The sequence below is a fragment of the Mugil cephalus genome, chromosome 1, assembly GCF_022458985.1.
Source record: "Mugil cephalus isolate CIBA_MC_2020 chromosome 1, CIBA_Mcephalus_1.1, whole genome shotgun sequence".
NCBI lineage: Eukaryota > Metazoa > Chordata > Actinopteri > Mugiliformes > Mugilidae > Mugil > Mugil cephalus.
In genome coordinates this window covers 34,398,337-34,422,585 of record NC_061770.1, presented here as the reverse complement: position 1 = coordinate 34,422,585, position 24,249 = coordinate 34,398,337, and the positions used below count along the sequence as shown (strand labels likewise).

General features: G+C 42.3%; 2 protein-coding genes across 3 annotated transcripts in view; one reads left to right on the top strand and one right to left on the bottom strand.

Annotated features, from left to right (window-relative positions):
- mllt3 (MLLT3 super elongation complex subunit) overlaps positions 1-2,876 on the bottom strand; it is a 47,363-nt gene extending 44,487 nt beyond the window's left edge. For both annotated transcript variants that reach the window (XM_047570166.1, XM_047570175.1), the window contains exons 1-2: positions 2,721-2,876; positions 1,294-1,474 (exon numbers count right to left, since the gene is read on the bottom strand). In XM_047570166.1, coding sequence (XP_047426122.1) covers positions 1,294-1,474; positions 2,721-2,732 — 193 coding nt within the window. In that variant the 5' untranslated portion in view covers positions 2,733-2,876. The remainder of the gene's footprint in view (positions 1-1,293; positions 1,475-2,720) is intronic.
- A 2,254-nt stretch (positions 2,877-5,130) lies between these two features.
- The window catches only part of focad (focadhesin), a 41,120-nt gene continuing 22,001 nt past the window's right edge, over positions 5,131-24,249 (top strand). Inside the window, exons 1-11 of the mRNA XM_047570124.1 lie at positions 5,131-5,205; positions 10,403-10,474; positions 11,367-11,441; positions 12,178-12,332; positions 12,458-12,556; positions 18,156-18,257; positions 18,392-18,599; positions 18,712-18,921; positions 19,044-19,131; positions 21,186-21,379; positions 22,540-22,800. Coding sequence (XP_047426080.1) covers positions 10,421-10,474; positions 11,367-11,441; positions 12,178-12,332; positions 12,458-12,556; positions 18,156-18,257; positions 18,392-18,599; positions 18,712-18,921; positions 19,044-19,131; positions 21,186-21,379; positions 22,540-22,800 — 1,446 coding nt within the window. The 5' untranslated portion in view covers positions 5,131-5,205; positions 10,403-10,420. The remainder of the gene's footprint in view (positions 5,206-10,402; positions 10,475-11,366; positions 11,442-12,177; positions 12,333-12,457; positions 12,557-18,155; positions 18,258-18,391; positions 18,600-18,711; positions 18,922-19,043; positions 19,132-21,185; positions 21,380-22,539; positions 22,801-24,249) is intronic.

The following is a 24,249-nucleotide window of genomic DNA, read 5'->3' as shown; positions in this document are numbered from 1 at the left end:
ATCTACATTTGTTTGCAGATTCGTGGATTTACATCGTTCTGAGACGAAGCAACGAACGGAGAAGATGCCGTCACGTCTCCAAACGCCCGAATCCAATGCAACTTAAAGCTGCTCCACATGCACAACCCCACGCAGCTCCTCCGTAAAACACAGAAAACACATCACGTGGGAGGTTTTAAACCAAACACAGAGACAGAGACAGGACACTAAACGCATCCTGCTTCATCACTTTCATCTCCAGCGTTTCTGTTCCTCAGGTTCAGGTTCCATCACGGCACCACAACGTCTTTTAATTGTCGCGTTTCTGAGACGATAACCTGGAGCCTCCATGCACATAATCTTTTAGCTCTTCTAGCTTCTCCGTTTTTTAGACAAATTAAAGGATTAATCTTATAAAATCATTGTTATTTCATCTGTTTCTGGCTTAAACTGTGTGTTAATATCACATTAAGTGACATTATCACATTTAAAACGGTGCTAATTTGCTCTAGAGGACAATGTGAAAGGTCCGACGTGCAGATGTGTATTTGCTGCTGCTGCTTTTCTTTTTTTTTGCTCATTCTTTAAATTCCACCAGTCGCCAAAATAACCTGCGATCGTCGTTCCTCGTTCATGCAACACGACGCAGACGCCCGCCGGTGCCTTCGCGACGCCCCATTAACCCGGCGCCGCTGCCGCTAAACGGGGGGAAACAGCTCGGCGTCGCGTTCACGTGCAAACGCGGGATCCACGCCGTCGCAGAAGCTCGCGGGGTTTCAAGAGAAGACCAAGCTCCCGGGCGTCCGTCACCGAACTTTGGATTGACGCCTCAATTGACCGTTTACCACGTCGTTGGCGACAAATACTGTAAAAATAATCATTTTCTGTTGTGTTGTTGCCAAATCTGAAACGGGTCCAGGTTGAAATGTGGCCCCGTTGTGTCATTTTGGAGGCAAATATTACTGAAAGTCCTTGTTTTTTCCAGCTGAACTTCCAGGGGTTTCTAGGGTTAAAGGCAGAGAGGCCGGGAACCACGCTGAGTAGCTCCACGCCGGCTTTTCTCGTCGTTTAATTTCGCCAGATTCGCGCGTCGCCTCCTCCGGTTGCAGCGGACCATTAAATTGCAATGCATTTTCCTCCGTGTTTGCAAGAGAGCAATTACACACCTGCTTTAAGGCAACAGATGCAAAAACAAACGAGTGCCCCCCCCCCTCCCCGGAAAAGCCGACAGCTCTCAGCACGAGACAGCAGCAGCTAAACTAAACAAAAGACCCCCCCACACAAAAAAAAAAAGATTTTATTTTTATCATTTACCTCTTTTTGGTTTGGGGAAGCTGTCGTGCAGGTGGAAAACCACCTTCTCCACGAAGTGCTGGATGTTGCTGTGCTCCGGTCCTCGGACAAACACCATCCAGTCGTGGGTGAAGCCTTCCACCGTGGGTTTCTTCCTGACCTGGGCGCGATGACCGAGTTCCAGTTTCACCTGAACGGCGCCCTGTTTGCACGGACAAAAAGCATTTAGGCCTAGAAATGTATTATTCTTCTTCTCCTCTTTCCTCCCAGTAAACCACCCTCGTGCAGAAGTCCATTCAAAAACCTTAACATTTAACAATGAAACGCAAATGACAACCAATAACTTTTTTTTTTGTCTCCTTCTAACTTCATACAAGTTAAAATTATCATTTTTAAAAAAATCTTTTTCTCCCCCCTCCCTCACTGAGGCTCTCATGCAGAACTCCATTCAAAAATCTTTGAATTAAGAGTGAAAACCTGCACACCTGGCCGCCTCCCTCAACCATAACTCTTCTTTCTAACAGAGCTAAATAAAACATTTGTCTTCTTCTAACACGACCCAGTAGAAGAGACGATTGTTCACACTTCCCATTTTTCTTTTTTTAACCAACCACCCCCCAAATAAACCTCCATCCTACCCAGAGAACATAGTGCAGAAGTCCATTCAAAAGTCTTAACATTTAACAATGAAAACTAAAGCAGGTAAATAAATCATTTTTGCCTTTTGCTAACATGTTAAAACGACTGTTCAAAGTTTCACCCTTTTTTTAATAAATAAATAAATAAATAAATGAAACTATCACCCCCACCCACCCTCAATAACCCCCCCTTTCCTACGCGGAGCTCCTCATGCAGAAGTCCATTCAAAAATCTTAGCATTTAAGAATGAAAACACACCTGGTACAATCCCTCAATCATGGCTCTTCCTCCAAAACTAATGCAGGTAAATTCTCAACAACCAACTCTTGCGCTTATAAAAGTTGCCTTCTTCTTATAATTGCACACACGTAAAAATAAAATAAAAGGGCAGTGACTTTCTTTCTTTCATTTTTTTTTTTTTAGGAAGTTTTTCTCTTTTTTAAAAAAAAAAAAAAAGTCTACGTGCTAAGTTACTTTCACTCCCTGCGTTTTTCCTTTTTTTTTTTTTTTAAATTGAAGAACCGCAATTGACGCATTAGCAATAATATATATATATAAAAAATAATAAAATAAATAAAACGCGTTTATCGGTGACTAATAAACGTTTAAACTCCCCGTGTCCCTGAGTGGAAATGTTGCATTCAGGCTCCGGCGACTGAGTCGTGCGGCTTGAAAATCCTCGTTAAAAAAAAAAAAAAAAAAAAAAAAAAAAAAAACACCGACTCCTCACAAAACAGCAAAATGCCCAAATACATCCTCCATTATCAGACCGGACCTGCACGGTGCATCTACCCGAGCGGGCTACTCACCGAGTTGGCCATCCTGGGGGCCCCGCGTCACTGTTAGTTCATGGAAAATGAGTTTTAGACGAGATTAGGGCTGAGTACAGTTTGCCTGTTACAGCGGACATGGTCTCTCCAGGGGCTGAAGTCAGACTCAAGACTTTCAAAGGCTCGCCGGCTGTCAATCACCCGCGCTCACCCGGACACGTTCCGGTTTGGCTTTTCACAATAAAACTCCGTGCAGAAAACTCGCGATGTTGGTGCCTCCATCCCCAGAGTTAATTACAACATATGTTAATATGCGAAATTACACGAAATTATTTAACTCTACCGTCCTTCATCCTAATTGGCATCGTTCTGTACAACACTAGCCTGAGTCGACAATAACCTACAACCTAGCTTAGCCTAGCCTAGGCTAGGCTTGGTTTTTATTTATTTATTTATTTGTTGCACTGTAAAAATCTGCTTGTAATTGTGGTTTTGTTGACTGGCAGCCTCTCCACAATAAGTGGTTATAAGATGAAATGAGATAAATGTGCTTTTGTGCGCTGTCTTATTTTTACACAAAGCTCTACCACACTGTATTGTGCAATGCATCTTTTAGTCTTAGCAAATATTACCAATTTTAGCGGGAACTGCTTCTCAAAAGTGAAGTCAAAGCAAGTAGAGCTCCCCCTGGTGGCTGGAGGCTGCAGTGTAAGACATAAACTCCACCTAATCTATGTAAGTGGATGGAACCAAACTACAACATGAAAATACACGTCTATTTTTCCTTATTATTCCTTTTTTTCAAGGATGATTTCTGTCATTTTAGGTAGTTCACATAACGTTGATAATCCCAGACTCTGTCTCCTTTTTGAGACCCAGTGCATATAATAATAAAAAAATAATAAATAATTTTCTCCCATCGTCCAACAACATGCTCGTTAGGTCCATTGGTGATTCTAAACTGGCCTTGTCTCTCCGTGTTAGTTTTGTGATAGACTGGTGACCTGTCCCACCCAATGACAGCTCCAGTTATCTCCACCCCGACCATGAACCCCCCAAAGTCAGAAATAAACCCGGCATGTTGAAACAATCATCTCAGGATTGATATTTTAAATGTATATATTTGTATATTTGCATTGACAACAATACAAATTGTCTCAAGATGAATAGACACAAATATGTGTTTGCCTTCACAAAATTCTACACGACTTTGACGTTTGTAGCTTCCACCAACATTTTAGTATTAAGGAAATTTGAGCCCTTGAAATGTGTAGTTTTCTGAGCTTGATTATTGATATTATTTACCGCTCAAATTTTGTAAAAGAAGTCGTTTTAAAGAGGTTGTTCATCCTGAACAACTATGATTTTGTATTGTAACTTTCGAACTGATTAATAATCTATAATTCTCTAAACTTCAGTCTTTTATTTGGAAAGTAAAACCTTCCCGTTTCCGTTACTTTTCCGCCTCGTTTCTTTGACGGCTTCGCGGGCCAGAGCGCATGCGCCGCCTAGGTTGTACCCAGGAGCCGCAGAGAGAGCACGAGATGCGAAGAGCCAATGAGCGGACAGCAAATACGCTGACGTCCAATCAGGTGGCCGCTCGGCTTTCTGTTATAATGTTGCCTTCACGTCCCAGGGGGAAAATCCGTAATAAAGCCCGTTTGGACCTGGGAGTTCATGTGCAACGTTTACAGCCGCTGACGCTTAAAATTGTGATTGTGACAGCGCTGCTAACCTCGATTTAAACATTTACACACACACACCGAGACGAAAACAGACAAATAATCACACAACGAAGCCTTTCTAATGATTCTGCTCTTACTTTATCTTACTCTGCACCTGTGGTTGCATCAGAGGGACCTCTGGGGATTTTGAGTAAACGTGGCTCAGAAAATGACACGAACACGGTCATTTGAGTGGTGGCACATTCCACAGTCCGTGTAATAAATGCGTCCACTCAGCTGCAATTACTAAAAAAATAAAACAAATCAATCGAGCTGAATTTTTTTGTGTATATCTGTCTTTTTTTTTTTGTAGCCAGACTGAAAACTTCCGATAGAGAAGAAGAAAAAAAATGAAAGTAAATACTATTTAAATCAATCTCTCGTCATATATTTGTATCCTTAAACATATAATCATTGCCAAAATCGTAAAAGAAAGAAAAATCTGATCACATATAATTTATCATTATTATTTATTTATGTATCTGCTTCAACTGGACGAACATAACTAAACACAAACTGTAAATAATGACAAAATCCGTTTTAATATAAACTCTCGTTGACTTCAATTAAAAATAAAAGTCTTAAAAAATGAGTAAAATTATTATCTGGGCTCTTAACACTGACTTGAAGGCGTGTGAGTCTACATGTGGTTAAATATACGTCACCACACTTTTCTTTACCGTCTTATTAATCGAATAATGACACGTCAAATTTGTGCGACGCACCGGGTCGATTGGCAGTTTTGGTCCTCGGCACTCGCCGTACTTGCATGCGCGTTTGCAGGAATCTGGGAGAGGGAGGTAAAGTTTGTCCGGCAACATGTACAACTTGTATTTCGTCTTAACTTGATGCTTATATCTCCACCAGCCAGCCAGGAATACATCTGCGTGTTTCGCACAACGACAGCTAACTAGTGTTAGCATTAGCTTGTGACTATGACTCCAGTGTAGCCATCATTTCCAGCCTGTTCAGCCCAAAGCTTACTTGATTTAATGGTGGATGTTAGATGTGCATATTAAGGATGGGTGTTACTTTCGTCTACTTCTGCATGCTCTAGAGTAATATTTAATTGTTGCTTTAGTGTTTTTATTCCTTCTTTTGTGTGATGAGAGCGCAATCAGTTAGCTTCAGAACATCGGCCAGCTTAAGGGAGTTCACTGTGCAAAATCCCTACTGAAAACTAGACAATTCTACGTTCACTTAGTTATTAGAAAAATATCTTCGTGCATAAAACGCAACTAAATTTATTTTCTAGCAAAGACGGAATCCCTCTTTAATTCGGCGTCAATTTGAATCTAACTAGACAATGTTTTATATGGTAAAACTTAATGACGTAATCTTGCTCCAAAATAAAGCACCGTGGGGATGAGCAGCAGCAGCACCTGCTTCTTATTGTTCAATATTCAAGAGTGATTTACCGGCTAAAGCAGTGCATATATATATGTACACACACACACACACAGTGTATATATAGGGCAAAAAGTTTGTTGTTGGGTTGTTACACATGGTAGCTTTAGCATTAAGCTGAGGTGCATGAAGCTAACATCACATAACATTGTTGGTTTAAGAATTTTTGCATAGGCATAAAAAAGCATTGCTAGTTTAGACATGTTTTATCATCACAAACGTTCAGCAACAGATTATATATAAAAGAAATGGACGCCATGACAGCATCTCTAAAGCGAAGTCAAAGCAAGTAGAGCTCCCCCTGGTGTCTGGCTGCAGTATAGGTATAGTTAATGTAATGTTGATGAATGTTCAAGTGTCAATTTTGTGGATGAGTTTCGCTTTAGTTAATTATTTGGTGCTACAGAAACAGGATGTGACGTCGTGAAGATTGACAGTTGCCACTGACAACAGGACCGTGAATAGTAGGAATAAATAATAAAAATGAAACATACGAAAACACAGTATCTATTGCTTTACTATGTTAACTCGGCCCTGGGGGAATACCTATGGGTATTTTTTACTATTTGATAACATTTAAAACCAAACAATCTATATAATATTACATATATGTAGTAAAAACAAAAAACACTACCAGTCAAAAGTTTGGACACATTTTGTCATTGAATTGAATGAGAAGATGTGTCCAATGGAATAATGCAGCAGGGCCATTTTTGTGCGATCTAACCCAGCCATCAGTTGGCATAAATAACAGAACAGCAGCCTTTTTGACGACTGTTGGCCACTACTGTGCAGAAAGTCGCCGCTGTTCTTTTCTTAGAAGTTGTTGTGCTGTATATCGCTATTCAACAAAGTGTGAGACCGTCACATCTGGGACTCCTCAAGGTCCTGTTCAAGGCCCTTTAAATAAATGAATGAATGTGATGCAAACGTCAGGGAACATTGCCTCACTTTAAAATTCTTTAAAATACTAAAATAATCTAGTAGTGAAGACAGTTTTGCCTTGAACACACCGTGTGGGTTTTCCCCGTAAACGGACTCGGGCTGTTGTTAGTGCAGTACTGCCACAAACTGTCCACAAATGAGAGTTGGTATCGTAACGTTTTAAAGCTACTTTATGTATGAGGTTAAGTTGTAAAAATATTGCCACAAATGGTAACAAAAAATCAAAATGTGCGTTTTGTCTCTTTAATAATTCAAATTTCAATGAGGATGTCATTTTCAGTCTTTTTCAGTTACAATATTGTACTAAAATGATCTAAATGTCAAACCATCAATCTGAAACGTAAAACTGCAACTTGAAAAATAAAACTCAGGAATAATTTACATTTTCTTTTTCTTGATAAATGATTTAAACAAATCAGTAATTGACTTTTTCAAACCTAAATTTCTATTGATAGACTAAATTCTTGATAGAATCCATAACCCGCAGTGTAAATTACCCCATATTCATATGAGGCTATGATGATACATGACTTTGTAAAATAATAGATACTTAAGCTTTAAGTATAAATCATATTACTTGGTAATAACTTGGTATTTCATAATAATATATCCTCATTATACCAATTCTAAAGACTTTGGTACATTTTTAAACATTGTTAGTTTCATTAACATTTAATGTCTTGGTTATAGATCTCCCAGAGTATATAGATGTATAGGAATATCTCGTTCTGTTGACATACACATTAGAGTAAAACTGCGAAACACAGATAAGCCGCGTACTGAGAGACAGAAACCAGATAAAAAAGCAGCAATTGCTCGACAAACCAGTTCTGTTTTAATTGGCAGTGCACTACTATTTTAGCAGTAAACTAGGACTTGCGATGAAAAATGGCGATTTATTCATCAAAGCGGGCTCCAAGCGTGCCGGCTCTATTTAGACCAGATGTGTCACGTGTCATGTGAGACATCTGTCCGGGCTCCGTGGTGATCTCAGGTCCTCCAGCTCGGCCGTGAAAAGGAAAAGGTGTCCGTTAAACCACCTGAAAAGGCCACCGAAAATCCCACGTGGTCGTCCGGCATTAGCGAGCACCAAAGCCTCAGTGGTGTCATTTCTAAAGCACTGTTGGCTCAACACTACTCACGCATTGTCCTCACTTGTATTGCTACTGCAGACCTAGCACTACGGGCCAGCCTATATTGTTTTGGCTGTAAGGTAAATATGCTGTAGAAACAGCTGGAACTGTTCAGTGTTTTTAGTGTATGAACTTTAAAATAAATATATAAATAAATTGGTAGAAATAAGGAATCAGGTACTTCTATACGATAGGAATCACCTAAAATGTCAAAAAACGTACTCATCAAACCGTTCACTCATTTTAAAGCAGAAGTATGTGAAATATAAACGCAGTGTCGTCTGTAAATGTATGTAAATGAGCAGTGACCGAACACTTGGCTGAGTTTAGAGCCGGTGTGACGAGTGTTAGCAGGTGCCGCTGACTTACCTGTTTATGTGGCCATGAAGCTGAATGGCAGTGGGAGTCAGTGGAGAGTGTTGCAGTAGCAGGGTGGTGGACAGAACGGCAAAGCAGGCTGGCTTATCAGTTAGATAACAGGAGGAGGAGGAGGTGTGGGGAGGGGGGGTTGGGGGGGGGGCATTGTTTGGGGAGGGGGTAGTGGTGGGGTTAGGCTCGTATTCCCTGTGTTTCTAGTATCCCATACACCAGTGTGTTGGGTTACAGATGGTGTTTAATCAGAAGAAACAGAAGGAAAATGGTTGAATAAATTAGTCTGTAGTGATGTTTTACTTCCTAAATATAAAGCTACAGTAAGTTTTATTCATCGTCTCTAAATAGATTATAAATTAATGTACATGCAGTATAATAACAAAAGCCCTTTTGTCTTGGTGAATCTCTTAAATGATTAATTGATTCAGAAAATAGTTCCATTAAAGACGTTTTCAGTGCAAAAACGTATGAAAGAGGGTTAAAATGTTTAATGGCGATTAATCGTATGATATTCTACATTTAATGCATCTTAACGCAAATTGATCAACATTTTAAAATATTTGTTTTCAATGTTCCTTGAGTTAAACTATAAAACTATTCTATTTTTGAAGTTTGTATTATTCTTATAAACATTTCATCTGCTTTGAAAGCTCCCTAGCTCTCAATTAATCATTTCAACGATTAATCAAGTACCAGAAGAGTTGTTAATAAAAGGTTTTTCACTTTTAACCACTAATGGAGCTGTAGATTATGTATAAATGCACAAGTTGTAAAAATGTTTATAAACTAAGGCTGCGATTAATCACGATTAATCGCATGACATCCATATTTAATTCATGTTAACGCAAATTAATAGTGTATTATTATTGTTAAATATTGATAAATATAATAAATGTTTGTTTAAATGTTTTAATTTGATATCTTTGAAGTTTGTTTTACTCTTATCAGCATCTCATCTGCTTTGAAAGCTCCCTAGCTCTCGATTAATCACTTAAACGATTAATCGATTATCAGAATAGTTGTCAGTTGAAGGTGTTTAGTTTTTAATCACTAGTGGTGCTATGGAGCCAATTTGTTTCTGTATCTGAAGTACCTATTAACGCACCAAGTGCTTATGTATAAAAGAGGGCTGTCTATAGATGAAAACATTTAACGGTGATTAATCATATGATTTTAATACTTTTTAATAGTATTTTAATGTATTATAAGAGTCACTTCTTCCACGTGGTTGATTTAATCTCTATTACAGTATATTGTTAATAATTTCCAAAAGTACTAATGCTAATAATTTGACTCTTCAAGGTAAATTATTAGCATTTTCTGCGGGCTGTTTGGAAAATTATTTAGTTTGCAATGGAATAATCCCTTTTATGGTTATTTTTTCTGATTCAGTGCCAGTTTACAGAGGATTTATCCATAGATTTGAGTTTAAAGTATATATAATTCATTCTAAATTTGTGTGTATTATTATTTTTGCTATTTAAACTAATTAATAGCCAGAACCTTTCTCCTCATTGTCATGTTGCATATAATTACTGCTATGGCAGCGTGGTCGTAGATGGGCTAGGGTTTGGTTGCATTGACTTTTTGTTTTTGCTCATGCACCATATGAAGTTTGGTAAAGATGATTTGAAACTCAGTTGTTGTAAAGTAAAGACGAGAAGAAGAAGACATTAAGCGGCTAATCGTGGGTTTTCTGGAGAGCAGCTGTGGGGCATACTGTCAGGCCTGATGAGACAACCTGAGATGGGCCACTTGTCTGCTTAGCAGCCTGCACCTTGGACGGTGTACTGTTGACTTGTGAATAATTCACGCAAAATTATGTCATGGCTGCGGGCCAATAATTTGACGACACATGGCTAAGATCGGCTTTCAAAGGGCCCGTCCCTGGATGCCTCCAAGCAGTGCTTCTCCCTGGAATCTTTGGTCCATCAGTAGCCGCGAAGCAACAGGTGGCTGGGCCTTTGTTTCCGAGGCTGACTTCACTTCCCACTGATATGCGATATAGTTGGGTTAAATAGGAGGGCGTCGCCATTTCTTTGTCAGCAAAATGTTGAATTCTTCGTCGTGAAAGGGGTAAAACTATAATACATGAGGTGCTGGTTCTAATGGAGACTCCTGCTGCTGCTGCTGCTTTCAGGTATGACCTGCAGACATAATGGAGGCTTTGAAGACACGGTTTGATTTCCCCAGCCCCGTCATACAAGCCCAGGTAAGCTACTCTTTCTGACTCTGCTGGTTGAATTGACTTCCACCCAAATGGGGCAATGTAGTTCTTCTTTTGTCCTATTGGGGCAGGTATCACAAAGATGCACCTTAGATTGGCGGCGCCAAAGATAAGGGCCGTAGGATGTATTTGCAAAGTTTGAAAATCACAGAGAAGACATTAATTGCAATTGCAATGTCGATAAAAGTAGCTGCTATTCCTAATTTGTCCACTAGGGGTTGTGACGGTTTAGTTTTTGCTGCGTTTCCATTTCCTCTAGAAATGTGCAAAACTTAAATATCGCAGTGGGAAAAAAAGGAATGAAAACGAATTCAAAAAACCTCTCAGATATCTAAAGCTTAAAGATGTTTACGCTCTCGTGAGGTGGTTTTTCAGACGTGTCGACATAAAAGTTTATCGCAAAAGTGCAATGAATTTTTTTTCTCGCATTTTCACGCAGCGGGTCATGTGACCACTTCGTTTGAAGTCCGTCTTCCTCAAGGTGACGAGAACTTAAGAGAGTTATGGGATAATACCAGACAAGACTTTACGAGAGTAAAAGCTCTTCAGTGGAAACACTTCATAATAAGCTGTTTTTGTTAAAGGACTTTCTTAATGTACTAATGTACTTCTGTGAATTGATACATAAGGAAACATCTGGAGTTGTCATTAATAACAAGTTATTGCACTGTTACGATGGTGCTGCTTCTATATTTTTTATAAAACTGTCATTTTCTTTATGGATTTTCTCACTATCTTGCCACCTTCAGACTCCCCTGTACCTGGTCTCTTCAATAGACCCTGCCCTCCGTGAAAGGGCAGAAGTCTTTACAACCACTCGTTGAAGTGGTACTCTCTTGTCAAAAAGACCTGCTCAGGTCTGCTTTTTGTGTTTCAGGCGGTGAGAAATCTTGTCGCTGCTGTGCTGACAGAAAAAGGGTCAAATGGGAAAATCACTCAGTCCTCCACTCAGGTTAGGTCCTTCAACCTTGGTATTTCTTTTCAGGAATCATTCCCTGTTTTTGTCAACATGTTTGAGTTGAGGCTGGACGGTATGACTAAAACTGTATATCACAGTATTTGTTTGTTGTTGTTTTCATGTATAATCACAACATTTTCTACTGGTTGAGAGACATACTAATGCACTAGATTGACTAAGGATGGACTATTTTACTGTGATGATGAGTAAATATTGTAGAATAATGAAAGATTTAAACGTTATCAAGATGAAATGAAGAAACAGGGACACTTACAGCTTCATTTATTTTGTCATATTTATTCATATTTAAACTGCTACGTCTGTAACTTTAATAGCAGAGCGACCAGCTACCGTAATAACTGTAGTCTGTGCACAAAATTTTTTTCACATTCATAAAAAGCAGAAATTGGGGACATTTCTGGACACAGTTCTAACCCTTGGGACAGATCATCCAAAATGGGGACTGTCCCCAGAAATCGGGGACGCCTGGTCACCCTAAAAATAAACCCCAAACAACCAATACGTCACCTTTTTTTGGCTTCCCATTCTGACGCTTAATTTTTTTGGACCTTTCCATCTTCACCACACCTGACTGTGATGCAGTCGCACCAAGCGCTACCTTGAAAATGGTCCAGTGTTCGGCATGAACCGTTATACCGCCCAGCCCTAGGTTTGAGTGCGACTTAACGGAGTAAAGGCCATAAAAACTTGTGTGTTTGTCGTGTATCAGAGTCCGGCGTTGGAGGCTTTGTGGCAGCAGTGCTGCGGCGACTGCGCCCCGGTGCGTTCAGCCTGCTGTGACGCCATGGTGCTGTTGGTGGACCAGGGCCACGCCGACCTGCAGTACATCCTCAATGGCGTCCTCAACCTTCTGCCATCAGCCAAGTACGTGATACACAGCTACCGTACGCCAGCAGCCTTACGGCAAAGACAACTCAGTTTCTGGGGTTGGCTTTACCAATGCTAATGCTAATGCTAGCCTGTTTCGTTTTCTCTTGAACTGTGAACAGAAACGTCCAGGGCCTCATGAAAGTCGTTGGACGCCTGCTGCAGATGCAGGCCGACCAGAGAGACGGAGAGACGCATTTCACCTGTCCTTACTCCATCAGGTTTGTGTAAAATGTGGTCGATATGTAGCGGCATTAGAAGGTGACTGACGCTAACTGGGAGCAGTAAAGGTTTTTAGTAGGTTTCCAGTAAAACCCAGAACGTGATTATGTTTGATCAAAAATCACTCAACCCGCGAGTGCCCGAGTCCCAAGCCGATCTTAAATAAACTGAAAGTCCTCCCCCGGAGATTCATAAAGACTTTTATTCATCTTAATTATCCTCCTCCATCACATGCTACTGTATAAGGTACAGTAAATATTTCTGTCAAAGCGAGAGGCTAGCTTGGACCTTGGCTCTAGAAAACCTGTGTTCCCTACTCCAGAAATGGACCAGTCTAACCCATAGCCCTCTCTCTAATAGTTTCATTGTCTCCAGGAAACTTTTCTCTTCTTTTAAACTTGGCGTTCAGTGTCTCCATAAGGGAGTAAATCCCCATAGACCCCCATGTTAAAAATCCCAACTTTACAGGATTACTATACATGTTTACAGCCTGGTACAAAAAACGATTTTGGTTTATTTCACTACTCATGACAGCTGTACTCATTCATATTATTTATGTTTTTTTTTTAATGTGGGCGGAGTAAAGCTCATCCAACATGGCGACCGCGGGCCCCGCCCACTTTGGGCTTCATTTTCGAGGTTCAGAATCCAATGGGTTTGTCCATAGTATAAACAGTCAATGGTTTGGTCACATGATGTTGGTTTCTCTTCTTCTTCTTCTTCTTGTTCTTTTTTTGTTTTTTTTGACTGCCAAAAACCACAAGATGAAGAAGATGTGTTGACGCCACAGGGATGTGGTTTTGGTTTTTGGCCAAACCCAGAACATGAACTTCAAAACATCAGGCTTGGCTGAAACCAGATACCGATCTGATCTTTTTGAAAACACCTCAATCGAGACATCCCCAGTACTCGCTGTGGTTTTGTTGGTATTCGTAGTTTTCATTACTTACCGACACAGGTACTACTACCAGAAACTTGGGCACTTTCCTGCGGCTCAGGTCTGTCTGGTTCCTTGGATGTCTCCGAGCAGACATAGTGAAGAGGTGTTGTACCCTTGCCTCAGCCTGGACAAAACCCCCTCCTCCTCCTTGTCCTCCTTTTTCCTCCACCTCCTTCTTCCCCTCTACCAGCCTTAGATCGGCACCTCTGCCAAGATCCTGGGGCCCCCTTAATCAGTTACAGCGGGTGATAAAAAAAAAAAAAAGACTGAGCTTCTTTGTGTTTTTTTTCTTTTTCCTTCATGTTTTCCTTCATCCACTTGCTCAACATTTTTACCTCAATAACCTTTTCCCTCTTACCCCTTCTTCTTCTTCTTCTTCTTCTTCTTCATCTTCTTCCTCTTTCTTTCTTTCTTCCTTTCAGTTCTTCCTCTTATTGTCTTTTTTTCCCCCCGCTCTCATTCCGTCTTCATCCCTGTCTCTTCTGTCTGTGCCTGTCTGGCGGCCTGAACCTCCCCGGTGGGAAGATGAATGCGTCGGGGGCAGCAGGGCGGCGCCGTTGGCCTGGCAGTCTGAGCCGCCATTGGTCGCCGGGCCTGGCACCGCTGGGTAACTGTAAATGCTGCGGGATTAATGGAGGATGCACACTGGTGGCCATTGTTGACCGTCTGCTCGTCGCGGCCCCGCGCAATCTGCCACCGAGACTCCGAGCCACTTCGGCCCCCAGCAGGATCGGGGGGAGGTTTCGGGGGGCTCCGTCCACGCCGCCGTCGCCTCATTTCTCATGTGCCGTTAGTCCGGCTGTAGCGGCGGCGTTTGCTCTGACTGTCGCCTGTGGGCACACACTCAAATGTCTTTCTGTCTGTTCAGGTAAAATCAAATGGTGAATCTGTACAGACACGCGTGAAAATAAATATCCTGCTCGATGAGGACTGATGGAAGCAATCGTGACGTTAGCCTGCAGCCCCATCGTGCAACGTTTTACATGGAATTTATATTTTGGTTTGCTTTTCGACAATGTACAGCTCATAATTGAACATAGGTCCAACAACACAAAAAAAAGGACAGTAAATCCCTTCCAACCCCACCACCCCCTTTTCCACCAAATACCAGACTTGGTGTTAACAACATAAAATACAGAGTTCATAATACAAAATTCACATACCAGACATAAAGAGCGCAGAGAAGGCCAAATATTATAAAATATTCTAGCAGACCCCCTGGATGTGTTTCTGATCTTCTCCAACTTGATATGGTTCATGATTTCCCTAATCCAGTGGCTATATGTTGGAGATGTTGGTTCTTTCCATTCCAATAATATTAGTCTCCTAGCTAGGACAGAGCAGAAAGCCAACGCAGTTCAAGATGGGAGCCTGTCTGGGCTACACCGAAAAGCCTTATGAAAGTAGATGGAGCAAGTCCTTTCCCAAAAATCCTTTGAGAAATGTCCAGAACTATTTTGGTTTCCTTGCAAGAGATCTGTGTCGCTGGTTTGAAGCGTGCAATATTTTGGTTTTTCATTGTCTTTAAATGGTGCAATGATGTCAACACTTTCCCAGTAAGAGTGGGTATTGGCAACGATTTCCCAAAACGATACGTATCACGATACTTGAGCCATGATACGATACATTATTGCGATATTATGATATTGCGATATTATTCATAGTTCACTGAGAAGTTTTATATACGTACATCAGATGACAGTGATAATAATTCATTGGACAAAAAAACAATATTAATCCAAATGATCCATTTCCAATTTATTGCACTTGTACAGAGAATGTGGTGGAGGAGGTGTGGAAGTCGTTCACAATTGACTCAAAACATGACTTTTTCTTTTAAAATTGACATTAAGCCATTCAAAACTAATATTTTATCAGAAGAAAAAGTATCGTGATATATTGCCACATCGATATTTTTTTCCCACTCCTGTTTACCAGTAGCATTTATTTTATTTTGGGTTTTATTAGACCATTGCATTGGCCTCTTACCTTTTTCTGTTTTTATGCCATTTGTCCAGATTGCGACTTTATAGGAGCAACCGCAACGAAACAGTTTCTTTGAAGGATCAATAAACCATTTTGATTCTGAATCAAGACAGCGACGTCACAATAGCCTGACCGAAATTGGCCTTTGGACTTCACTCCACACTTGAATTAAATACTAAAGGGTTCCTTTTGCAGGTGCAAAATAAACCCCTCAGTGCTCTCTGGTGGTTAAACTGTGCCGGTGTTTTGACGTGGTTTGGCATATCCCTAACATAATGTACAGTAGTTAGAGTCAACTGGTAAACCAAAAAGTTACAGAAGTTTGTGTTTTTGGCATCAGACATCTCAAACCACTCTACTTTTTTTTGTTTTTTCCCTTTAACGAGATTTGACCAATGTGATAACGGGAACAAGGAAAAGACGTACAGTAAATTAAATGTAATCTGTGATAAGCAGTTGGTGTGAAAAATGACTGGTGTCCTGCAAAGTAGATATTCTAATCTGTGGTTCCTGAACATTAAATCTTTCTTATTCAGCTGTACGGACATGGTGCAGTTCTACCGGATGCCGTACTCGTATGTATAAATCTAACTGCTGCTTGCTCTCTGAGCCATAATGGCCTTTTTTTATGAGCTTCTGGCCAGAGTCCCACGGATGATGAGGTTGTAACTTTGGCAAACAGCCTTCTATTTACAGTTTGCCGTGGACGACAAACACATCCACCCGGCTACTTCCAAATTCTGCAGTGTTGTCATTTTCTGAAGTGCACGACTTTGCTTTTTTTAGTGTCCTACTTCTTCTTTTTTTTTTTTTTTTTTTTTATTGATTAGCTTAGTTGCTTCCCGCTTGCTACACCCAGCACAGCAAACGGCAAAAACAACCCAGTTTTTTTTTTTTTTTTTAATAGACGGCAAACCTTTCTGGCACTTGACGGCTTTAGATGCTTGATTTAGTTTATTAATCTGTGGAGAAGGTTGGTGTCAAGCCAACAATCTTGCTTTCTTCTCCGTAGTACTTTTATTTACCCAAGTTCTGGTTGTGAATTTGAAGATATTCTGATGGTATGCAGGCTAGAATTCCTCCAGTGCACCACTTTCCACAAACAGAAAGTCATTGCCTTTGAGAATTAGGACTTTGGACGGATAAATCTAGCAATAAATCTTCTATATTTTCAATTAGTTGTGCAGTTGAACCCAAATCTCACATTTTTGTGAGATTCGTGAAGCCTGTAGACAACAAAAGCAAGCTGAGCTTTGCAACGGATGGATGTTACCTGGCCCATTTATCTGGCGGCACTCTGATTTAACAGAGAACTTGAAGTCTATCTGAAAAGGAGGAAGGTTTTCTCTTTTTGTTTCGGCGCTGAAAAGTGGGGGAGTGCTTGTATAGGCTGATGGATGGGAGCTGTGTTGGTAGCTGAGCGTCTGGAGACAGCCAGAGGGAACCTGAGGAGAAGGGGGGGGAGACAGAGATGATCGGACAGATTACGCCATGCCAAGACTGGCTGGAAAGAGCAGGAACAAGGGGTGGGGGTGGTGGTCTATGTCTGGCTTATGCTGCAGGGCTATCGCAGGCACAGACATGCTCAGTCAGAGGACTTCCTTCCTTCACTTGGATACACGATGATGGATTGAACGCATTGGTTAAGTGGACCTGATAGCGAAGTTGACCCTCTACACACACACACACTGACATACTCACAACAACCCTGTTGTGTTAACCTCTGACCGTCTGTGGCCTGGACGCTAAACAACACACAGAATAGACTTCACCTTGGATTTGACCCCAACGTTTTTGTCTGGGCTTCATGGGTTTGGACAGAATAATGAAGGAGTCTGTGTTCACAGGATGGAACAGGTTGAGCAGAGGACAGGGACACCGCAAGATCCTGCTGTTAACAACTGCCAGCTTATCTCCTTTTAATTTTGTTCCTATACTAATGGACTAGCTAAACCAAAGGTGAAAAAGAGCTATTCTCTGTTTCCCAAGGCAACAGTCCTCGGTTATTTCAGTGAAAACGTTTATTATTACTTGTTAGTTCACACTACAAAGACTTTTTTGTTCCTGGAAATCATCTGGAGAAAAGAGGGTGTAATCTGCAGCAAGTTGCCTCAGTGGGTCGGTGGAGTTGGTTGATGTCGATTGATGTTGGTTGGAGTTACTTGAAGTTATTTGCTGTCAGTTGAAGTTAGTTGATGTTGGTTGGTGTAGATTTGTGCTGGTTGAAGTCAGTTGGTGTTGGTTGATGTTGGTTGGTGTTGGTTGGTGTCGGTTGATGTTGGTCAGAGTAGGTTGGTGTCGGTTGATGTCGGTTTGTGTTAGTTGATGTTGATTTTTGTTGGATGGAGTTGGTTGATGTCAGTTGGTGTAGATTTGTGCTGGTTGAAGTCGGTTGATGTCGGTTGATATCGGTTGGTGTCAGTTCGTGTTGGTTGGTGTCGGTTGGTGTCGGTTGATGTCAGTTAGAGTTGGTCGATGTCACGTAGAGTTGGTTGACGTCGATTTTTGTTGGATGGAGTTGGTTGATGTCAGTTGGTGTAGATTTGTGATGGTTATGTTACTGAGTACTTGTACTTTTATTTCTAAATTGTTTAAACATGCAGGAGGTGTGAAGGGATATTCAATTACATTTAAGTGCAATACTATTTTATATTTTATACTATGTTTTGCAGGAGTAGCCCTCATCCTTACATCACGGCCCTGGAGAACCGAGCGGATTGCTGGCCAGCTCTTCTGCTGGAGGTCGACGATTTTATTCGTCAAGCTGTTGAAAGGCAAGCACTGACCATTCAATCACTCGGACATTTTCCGTATGAAAAAGCACCCCAAGCCCAAACCTTTTTATTGCCTGAATCCGAGGTGTAGCAGGAAACATCTTAATACCCGTTAACGTCCATATCCACCGCAGGAACAAAGCAGCTTACATCACCATGCTGGCGCCCTTCCTGAGATACCTGTACTGTGAACCTCAGAGGCAGCCCCAGCATGCCCTCCTCCGACACAGTCTCCTCAGGGTGCTGCTTCCCATGCAGCCAAAAAACAAGGACCAGGAGAAGACCTCACCGGTGTGTGACAGCCTGCTGCTCTGCCTCTGTCAGCTGGTTCCACATATGCAGGTGACACCCTGGCGTAACATTATGACCACCTTCCTGAAGGTGTCCTTCTGGTGCAACAGGATGTCTGAGAGGAGATCCAGTCTAAAATAATTCTTCCCATCTTTAACTACAGGTGGACAGCGTGGAGGCGGTGCTTGAGCTTTGCGGATTTGTGGACACTCTTCTTCAAGGTCTTGTCGTGGCCTCCGGGGACCGCTGGAGGCCCGAGAGAGCCGGCCTTCTTCTACAGCTGCTGTGCGCCTGTCAGCAGTGCCTCAAATTAAACGGAGACTGCCGACCCCTCCTCAGCTTAATGCAGCGCCTCCTGACCTCCTGCCAACCGGTGACCCAACACTGTTTCTAATCCAATAAGATTTTTTTTTTTATTCTCATAATCACCTCATAATCAACTCATCAGAACGTGTCGACACAGCATTGCCTCTAAAGCTGGTGTGTGTTTTGTAGGAGGTGCCACTGGAGGAGCTGATGATGGGTGTGGCCCTGCTCCTGCTGGAAGCTCCTCCAGCTCAGCAAACCAGCCTGCTCAGTCTTGGTAAAAAATCACCTACCCAGCACGCAAACTTGTGAAGTGGTTGTTTTAAGACCTTGTTTTGTTGTGTTGCTTACAGAGCTAAGAAGTCGCCTTTTCCCCCTTTTGCTGCAAGCCAAGTTAAACAGCTGCATTTAGTTTAAACTTTTTCAAGTGGAATCTATCCAACTCGCCTATTCCTGTCAAATTTTCTATTCCGTTCAATGCAATTTTAATTGTATTGCCTGAGTAACAATACAAATTGTCTCAGGATGCTTCACAAAACCTGGCCTGGCTCCCAGAGACCAAGCACTAAGGCAACAGTGGCAAGGAAAACCTCCCCGAGCTCATATGATGGGACCCGTGTCCTTGAGGCCGGTAGAGTAGGAAAAAGGGAACAAAAGATAGATGGAGAGAGGGACACACAACTAATAACACGCAAATAACACACACATGCATGAGTAGGTAGAGAAAAAAAATATGAGAAGAGATTAGAGGATATGAGCTTGGTGCCAGAGAAAAGAAAGCAGAGGAATGGTTCATTCACAATTCAGACACATTGTACAAAAAAAGATTTAAAACATTAATAATAAAGGGGACAAAGTTGAGCTTTATGTATTTCATGGACGACTATCAATAGAAACTCAAAAGCATCACATGCAACAAAAATTGTCTCAGGGTGCTTTACAAAACCCAGGTTGAGACCCTCCAACGCAAGAACTAAGGTGACGGTTAGGGTCAGGGTTAGAAAAAAAGCAGAGGACAGGTGTTCGGTGCATAACTGGGATGGTTCAGTGTCATTTTGTACAACATACATTTAGAAACATTAATAGAGAAAATAAAATAGAGGAAAAGTTAAGCATTATGCATTTCATGGTCACAATCTGCCCATTGCCGTCAGAAACTCGGACGCTTTTAAATTTGGTCGAGAACAGATCGAAACTTCGGCTCGATCAGTCCAACATCTGCACATTGTTTACATCAGAATTATCTCGTTCTGAAGGCTTTGGAAGCCCAAGGAAATGGTGTTAGAGTTAGAGTTAGCCACCTTAACAAAAGACACCATGGTGATCTGTGTGTAGTCAACAGTTTTCTTGACACCCTTTTCAAATGAAATATGAGAAATTTTAGTCCTGGTTTATTTGCTGACGCTTATGTACACTAGTGTTTTCTGCAAACTCAGCACACCGGCTTTCTAACAGAATCACATCGACAAAAGGAAAAAGTCTTCTAAGAGTGGCGCGGTAAATGACTTGCTATAAAAATAATGCTGAATGGTGTCGGGTTTTGTAGGAGCATTTTTTAGCACAATTAAAGGGGTAATAACATGTTTTTTTCTTCTTCGGACGTCCTCCGAAATGATTTGTTCAATGAAGACATTTAGTGGGAAGCCTCAGTGATAGTTATTTGAATGCAGCTGTAAACAGCAGCTAGGTACTGGATACTTAATTTTCCTGCAGTAGCATTTTGTCCCAACCACTTAGCCTCTCTTTTTTCCTTCTTGCATATATTTCTCGGAGTGAGCATTTGCTTAAAGTTGGAGGAAGGAGTTGGAATTTGCAATGTTTGCACATTTAGACATTTAGAAGTCCACAACAAACTACAAAACCAACCAACAGGCAAGCAGTCCGCTACCAGCTAGCAACCAACTTGAAGACACCAACTAACTAGCCTAGCTTTGTTGAATTAGGCCCACAACACCTCAACAAGGCTTAACAGTGATTCATCCCCATCCAACCCTGTGAATTTCAACCACCAAGAAATTAGCTCAGCCCTTTTTATATTCATTAAATTGTGTCGGATGGGTGTCTGAGCTATAGTTCTCCCTAGGAACTGAAGGAGAGGGATGAGGATACAGACCCTGGTTTGGGTTGGGGGTGAGGCTGGGGGAATTCATTCATTCATTCACACACTGACGGAAATTCGGAAATTCGCGCCTACGGCCTCTCCGACCACCACCAAACATCACTCAATCATCAATCATACACCAGTGGATCACAACGGACGGACTAGCTCCTGGGCTACTGCCGACCCTGGTCTGAAGATTCTGTCTGCTTTACTTTCTCTCTGTTTAACAGCACTGAGTTTAGCACCGGAACAAGCGGAGTCGTCGCCCTGGTTGAGTCCGGTCCTGGTCCTTCCTGTGCTGCAGCTCCTCTCCTGCTCCGGCCTCACCGAGCCGCTGGCCGACCAGAGGACGCACAACCAGAACCACGGCCTGGCGCACAGCCTGCTGCGCGGCATCAGCAGGCCGACAGATAAACCCCGGCAGGTAAACCTGCTCGAATTTAACCTCTAACGCCTGCTTTTGGAGGCAATGATTAACCTGATTTTAACATGCTCGCTAATAACAGGGAAGAGGCCAGTGTGCGCATTGGCATGCGCGATCACCATTGTTTATTCAACTGCGGAGAAAGACAGGAGCAAGAATGTCTTTGCATAATCAAAATATATTTGATAAGAAGGTGTATTTGCATATAGCAGTGACTGTTACTATGATATCACTGACTTATCTACCGCTGACTAACAGACACACTGTGGCCACAGACGAGAGCTACAGGTGCTGAACATGGAAGCTGTTTCTAGCTTTTCTAGCTTAACATGCTGCCAGATAACGGACTGCAACGTGCCAGTAGGCAACGGTCCTTTATTCCCGAATGCTGCCACTCCTGGCTGGTTTTCGTATATTTGTTTTATTTTACGTTAAATCATTTTATTTTACAGTAAAGAATGTGTGAAGTTTTCTGTCACATTTCAGCTGATTAAAAGTGCATTTATTTAGATTTCTCACAAAACTCTTATATTTAAATATCAAGATTTTGGCTCAACCCTTTCACATTCAGTAGATTAAAATAATCGTGATTAATCGCATAATTTCCATTGTTGACGTTTATAAATGTAAATTAAAATCATCTGTTTTATATATGCATACACTGAAGGGATAACTTTCATTACTCTTCCTATCAGTATCTCAGAAAGCTTAGTTCATAACTCGTACATGCACTTAGTTATTTTCCAGAGGATTATCTGGCCAAATGCGTATTTCTGAATCCATTTCTTTTCGTTTGTTTCTTCTTCTGCTTATTTGGGGTCAATCCAGGCCGTATGACTGCCCTCTACAGGGTAAAATTATTTCCTACAACCCCACTTTAGGTTCTGCTTCGTTCCAGATTTCATTCAATTATGAATAATGTGAGGTAATAATAAAATAATTGACAGCCATTGAATTATTCATTGCTTTTGAAGCCTTTTAAATGATTTAAAATGCAGCCTCAGTCTTCCATTAGGCAGTAGGTAAGAGGTTTATGTCTTTTGAGGTCTCACCTGTCTCTTACCTTCTTATTGCCATTGTTATACGTTATAAGCGTGTAACTGTGTTAGCATGAAGTAAAACTACTGTTTTTTGATTCTGTTCTTCATCTGTTCCCTCAGTCTGGCTCGACGCTTTCGCTTCCTCTCACGTCCTGGTACAGCGAGCTCAGCGTGGCGTTGTCCGTTCTGCGTAAGGCAGTCGCCGACCCGGCGGCGGCCGCCGACTGGCTTCAGGTGGTCACCTCGGCCCTGACGTCCGGTCAGCGCCTGCCGTCCTCGCTCAGCCTCATCGTGACCCACCTCATCGTCACTGGCCGGGAAGACGTCTGCCGGCTGGCTTTGAAAGCCAGCCAGGCCATAGCCGCCGCCGACCCGTCTCAGGTACAGTAGACGATCTCAGCCATAACATTATGACCACCTTCCTCATATTGTGTAGGTCTCCCTTGTGCCTCTGACACAGCTGTGACTCGTCAGAGAATGGACATGGGTCTTCTGAGGGGAGGGTGGGGCCTCTATGGATCATACCACAGATACTTAAGTGAAATTGGGGCCAGGTCAACACATTGTGCTGTTCTTCATTTTTGTTTTGTTTTTTAAATTGCTCCTACAGCGTTTTATTGCTGTGTCAGGCTGCATCCTGCAGGGGGGTGGCTGCTGCCGTGGGGTGGGGGGTGTCTGGTCTGGTCTAGGTGGGTGCTACATGTCCAAGTGACAACCACACAAATGCCAGGTCCAAACGTTTCACAGCAGAACTTTGAGTTACCACAAGACAGTCAACGTTATTTACTTCTCCTGTTGGTGGTCATAATGTTGTGGCTGATCGGTGTATGTTCGGGGTTCCGACCTAAAATAAATATGCATGTATCGCCTCTTGGAGAAACTGGTAGCGGTGGAACTTGAACCCATGCATTATGGAAGGTGAAACGATCCAGTGCAGCCACAGACCTTATAAATAGTCCACGGTGCTTTATTCAAAAGGGTTAAAAAAAAAAAAAAAAACCTCCCTGAATCTGCAGTTGCATAAAAACAAATGGACAGACTTCCCGCTGGCGCTCTGGGACTATAAATGGAGTCGTTAGCTGCAGAAGATGATGTGAAATATCACCAGGCGTTATGGGCTCCTCATTACTCCGGCTCCTGCGACGCCTCGGAGGAGCTCCTAATTGCTCCCAGCGTGCGGCTCGTGCCCGTGCGTCGCTAGGAGGTTGCTGGCGTATTCACCTTGAAGCAGCTCTTTGTCGCGGGAGACGAGCGGCGGCGGCGAAGCTGACCTCTGTGCGCAGATGCAAATGAAATGATTCATGGGAACAGTGTGCACGTATCGATCTGGACGTGATGTTTGGGGACATCCACAGACGTTTTCCCCCCTCACCCTCGCCCCTCCCCTTTTCCCCCCAGACCGTGCAGGTGAAGTGGTTGCTAAGCGACGGCCAAGGTGCAGGGCAGCAGTAAGTGCTTTATGGTAATTAAAGGCTGTTCTGCCGCGGAGCTGTTGTGTGTCCCAAGGACTCTGACTAGTTCTTATTTTTAACCTCGACACTGGAGGGAACAATGGAGCGCTCACCTGACATTGTGCTCCGTTCCGCTCCGTAACTTTAATCCGTGAGGCTTTAACGGTGTGTGAGGGCAGAGGTGTGCTCGGATGTCCGCTACCGTTGGTCGGACTGAGGAGGAGGAGGAGGAGGACGACGAGGAGGAGGAGGAAGAGGGCCAGCCTCTAACCTGAAGTGGTAATCCGTCTGTCTTGATGCTGTTAACACAGCTGCTCTGGTTTGTGCAAACACACGGGTCAGTCGGTCCATCACATGACAACCGTCTGCCCTCAAAACC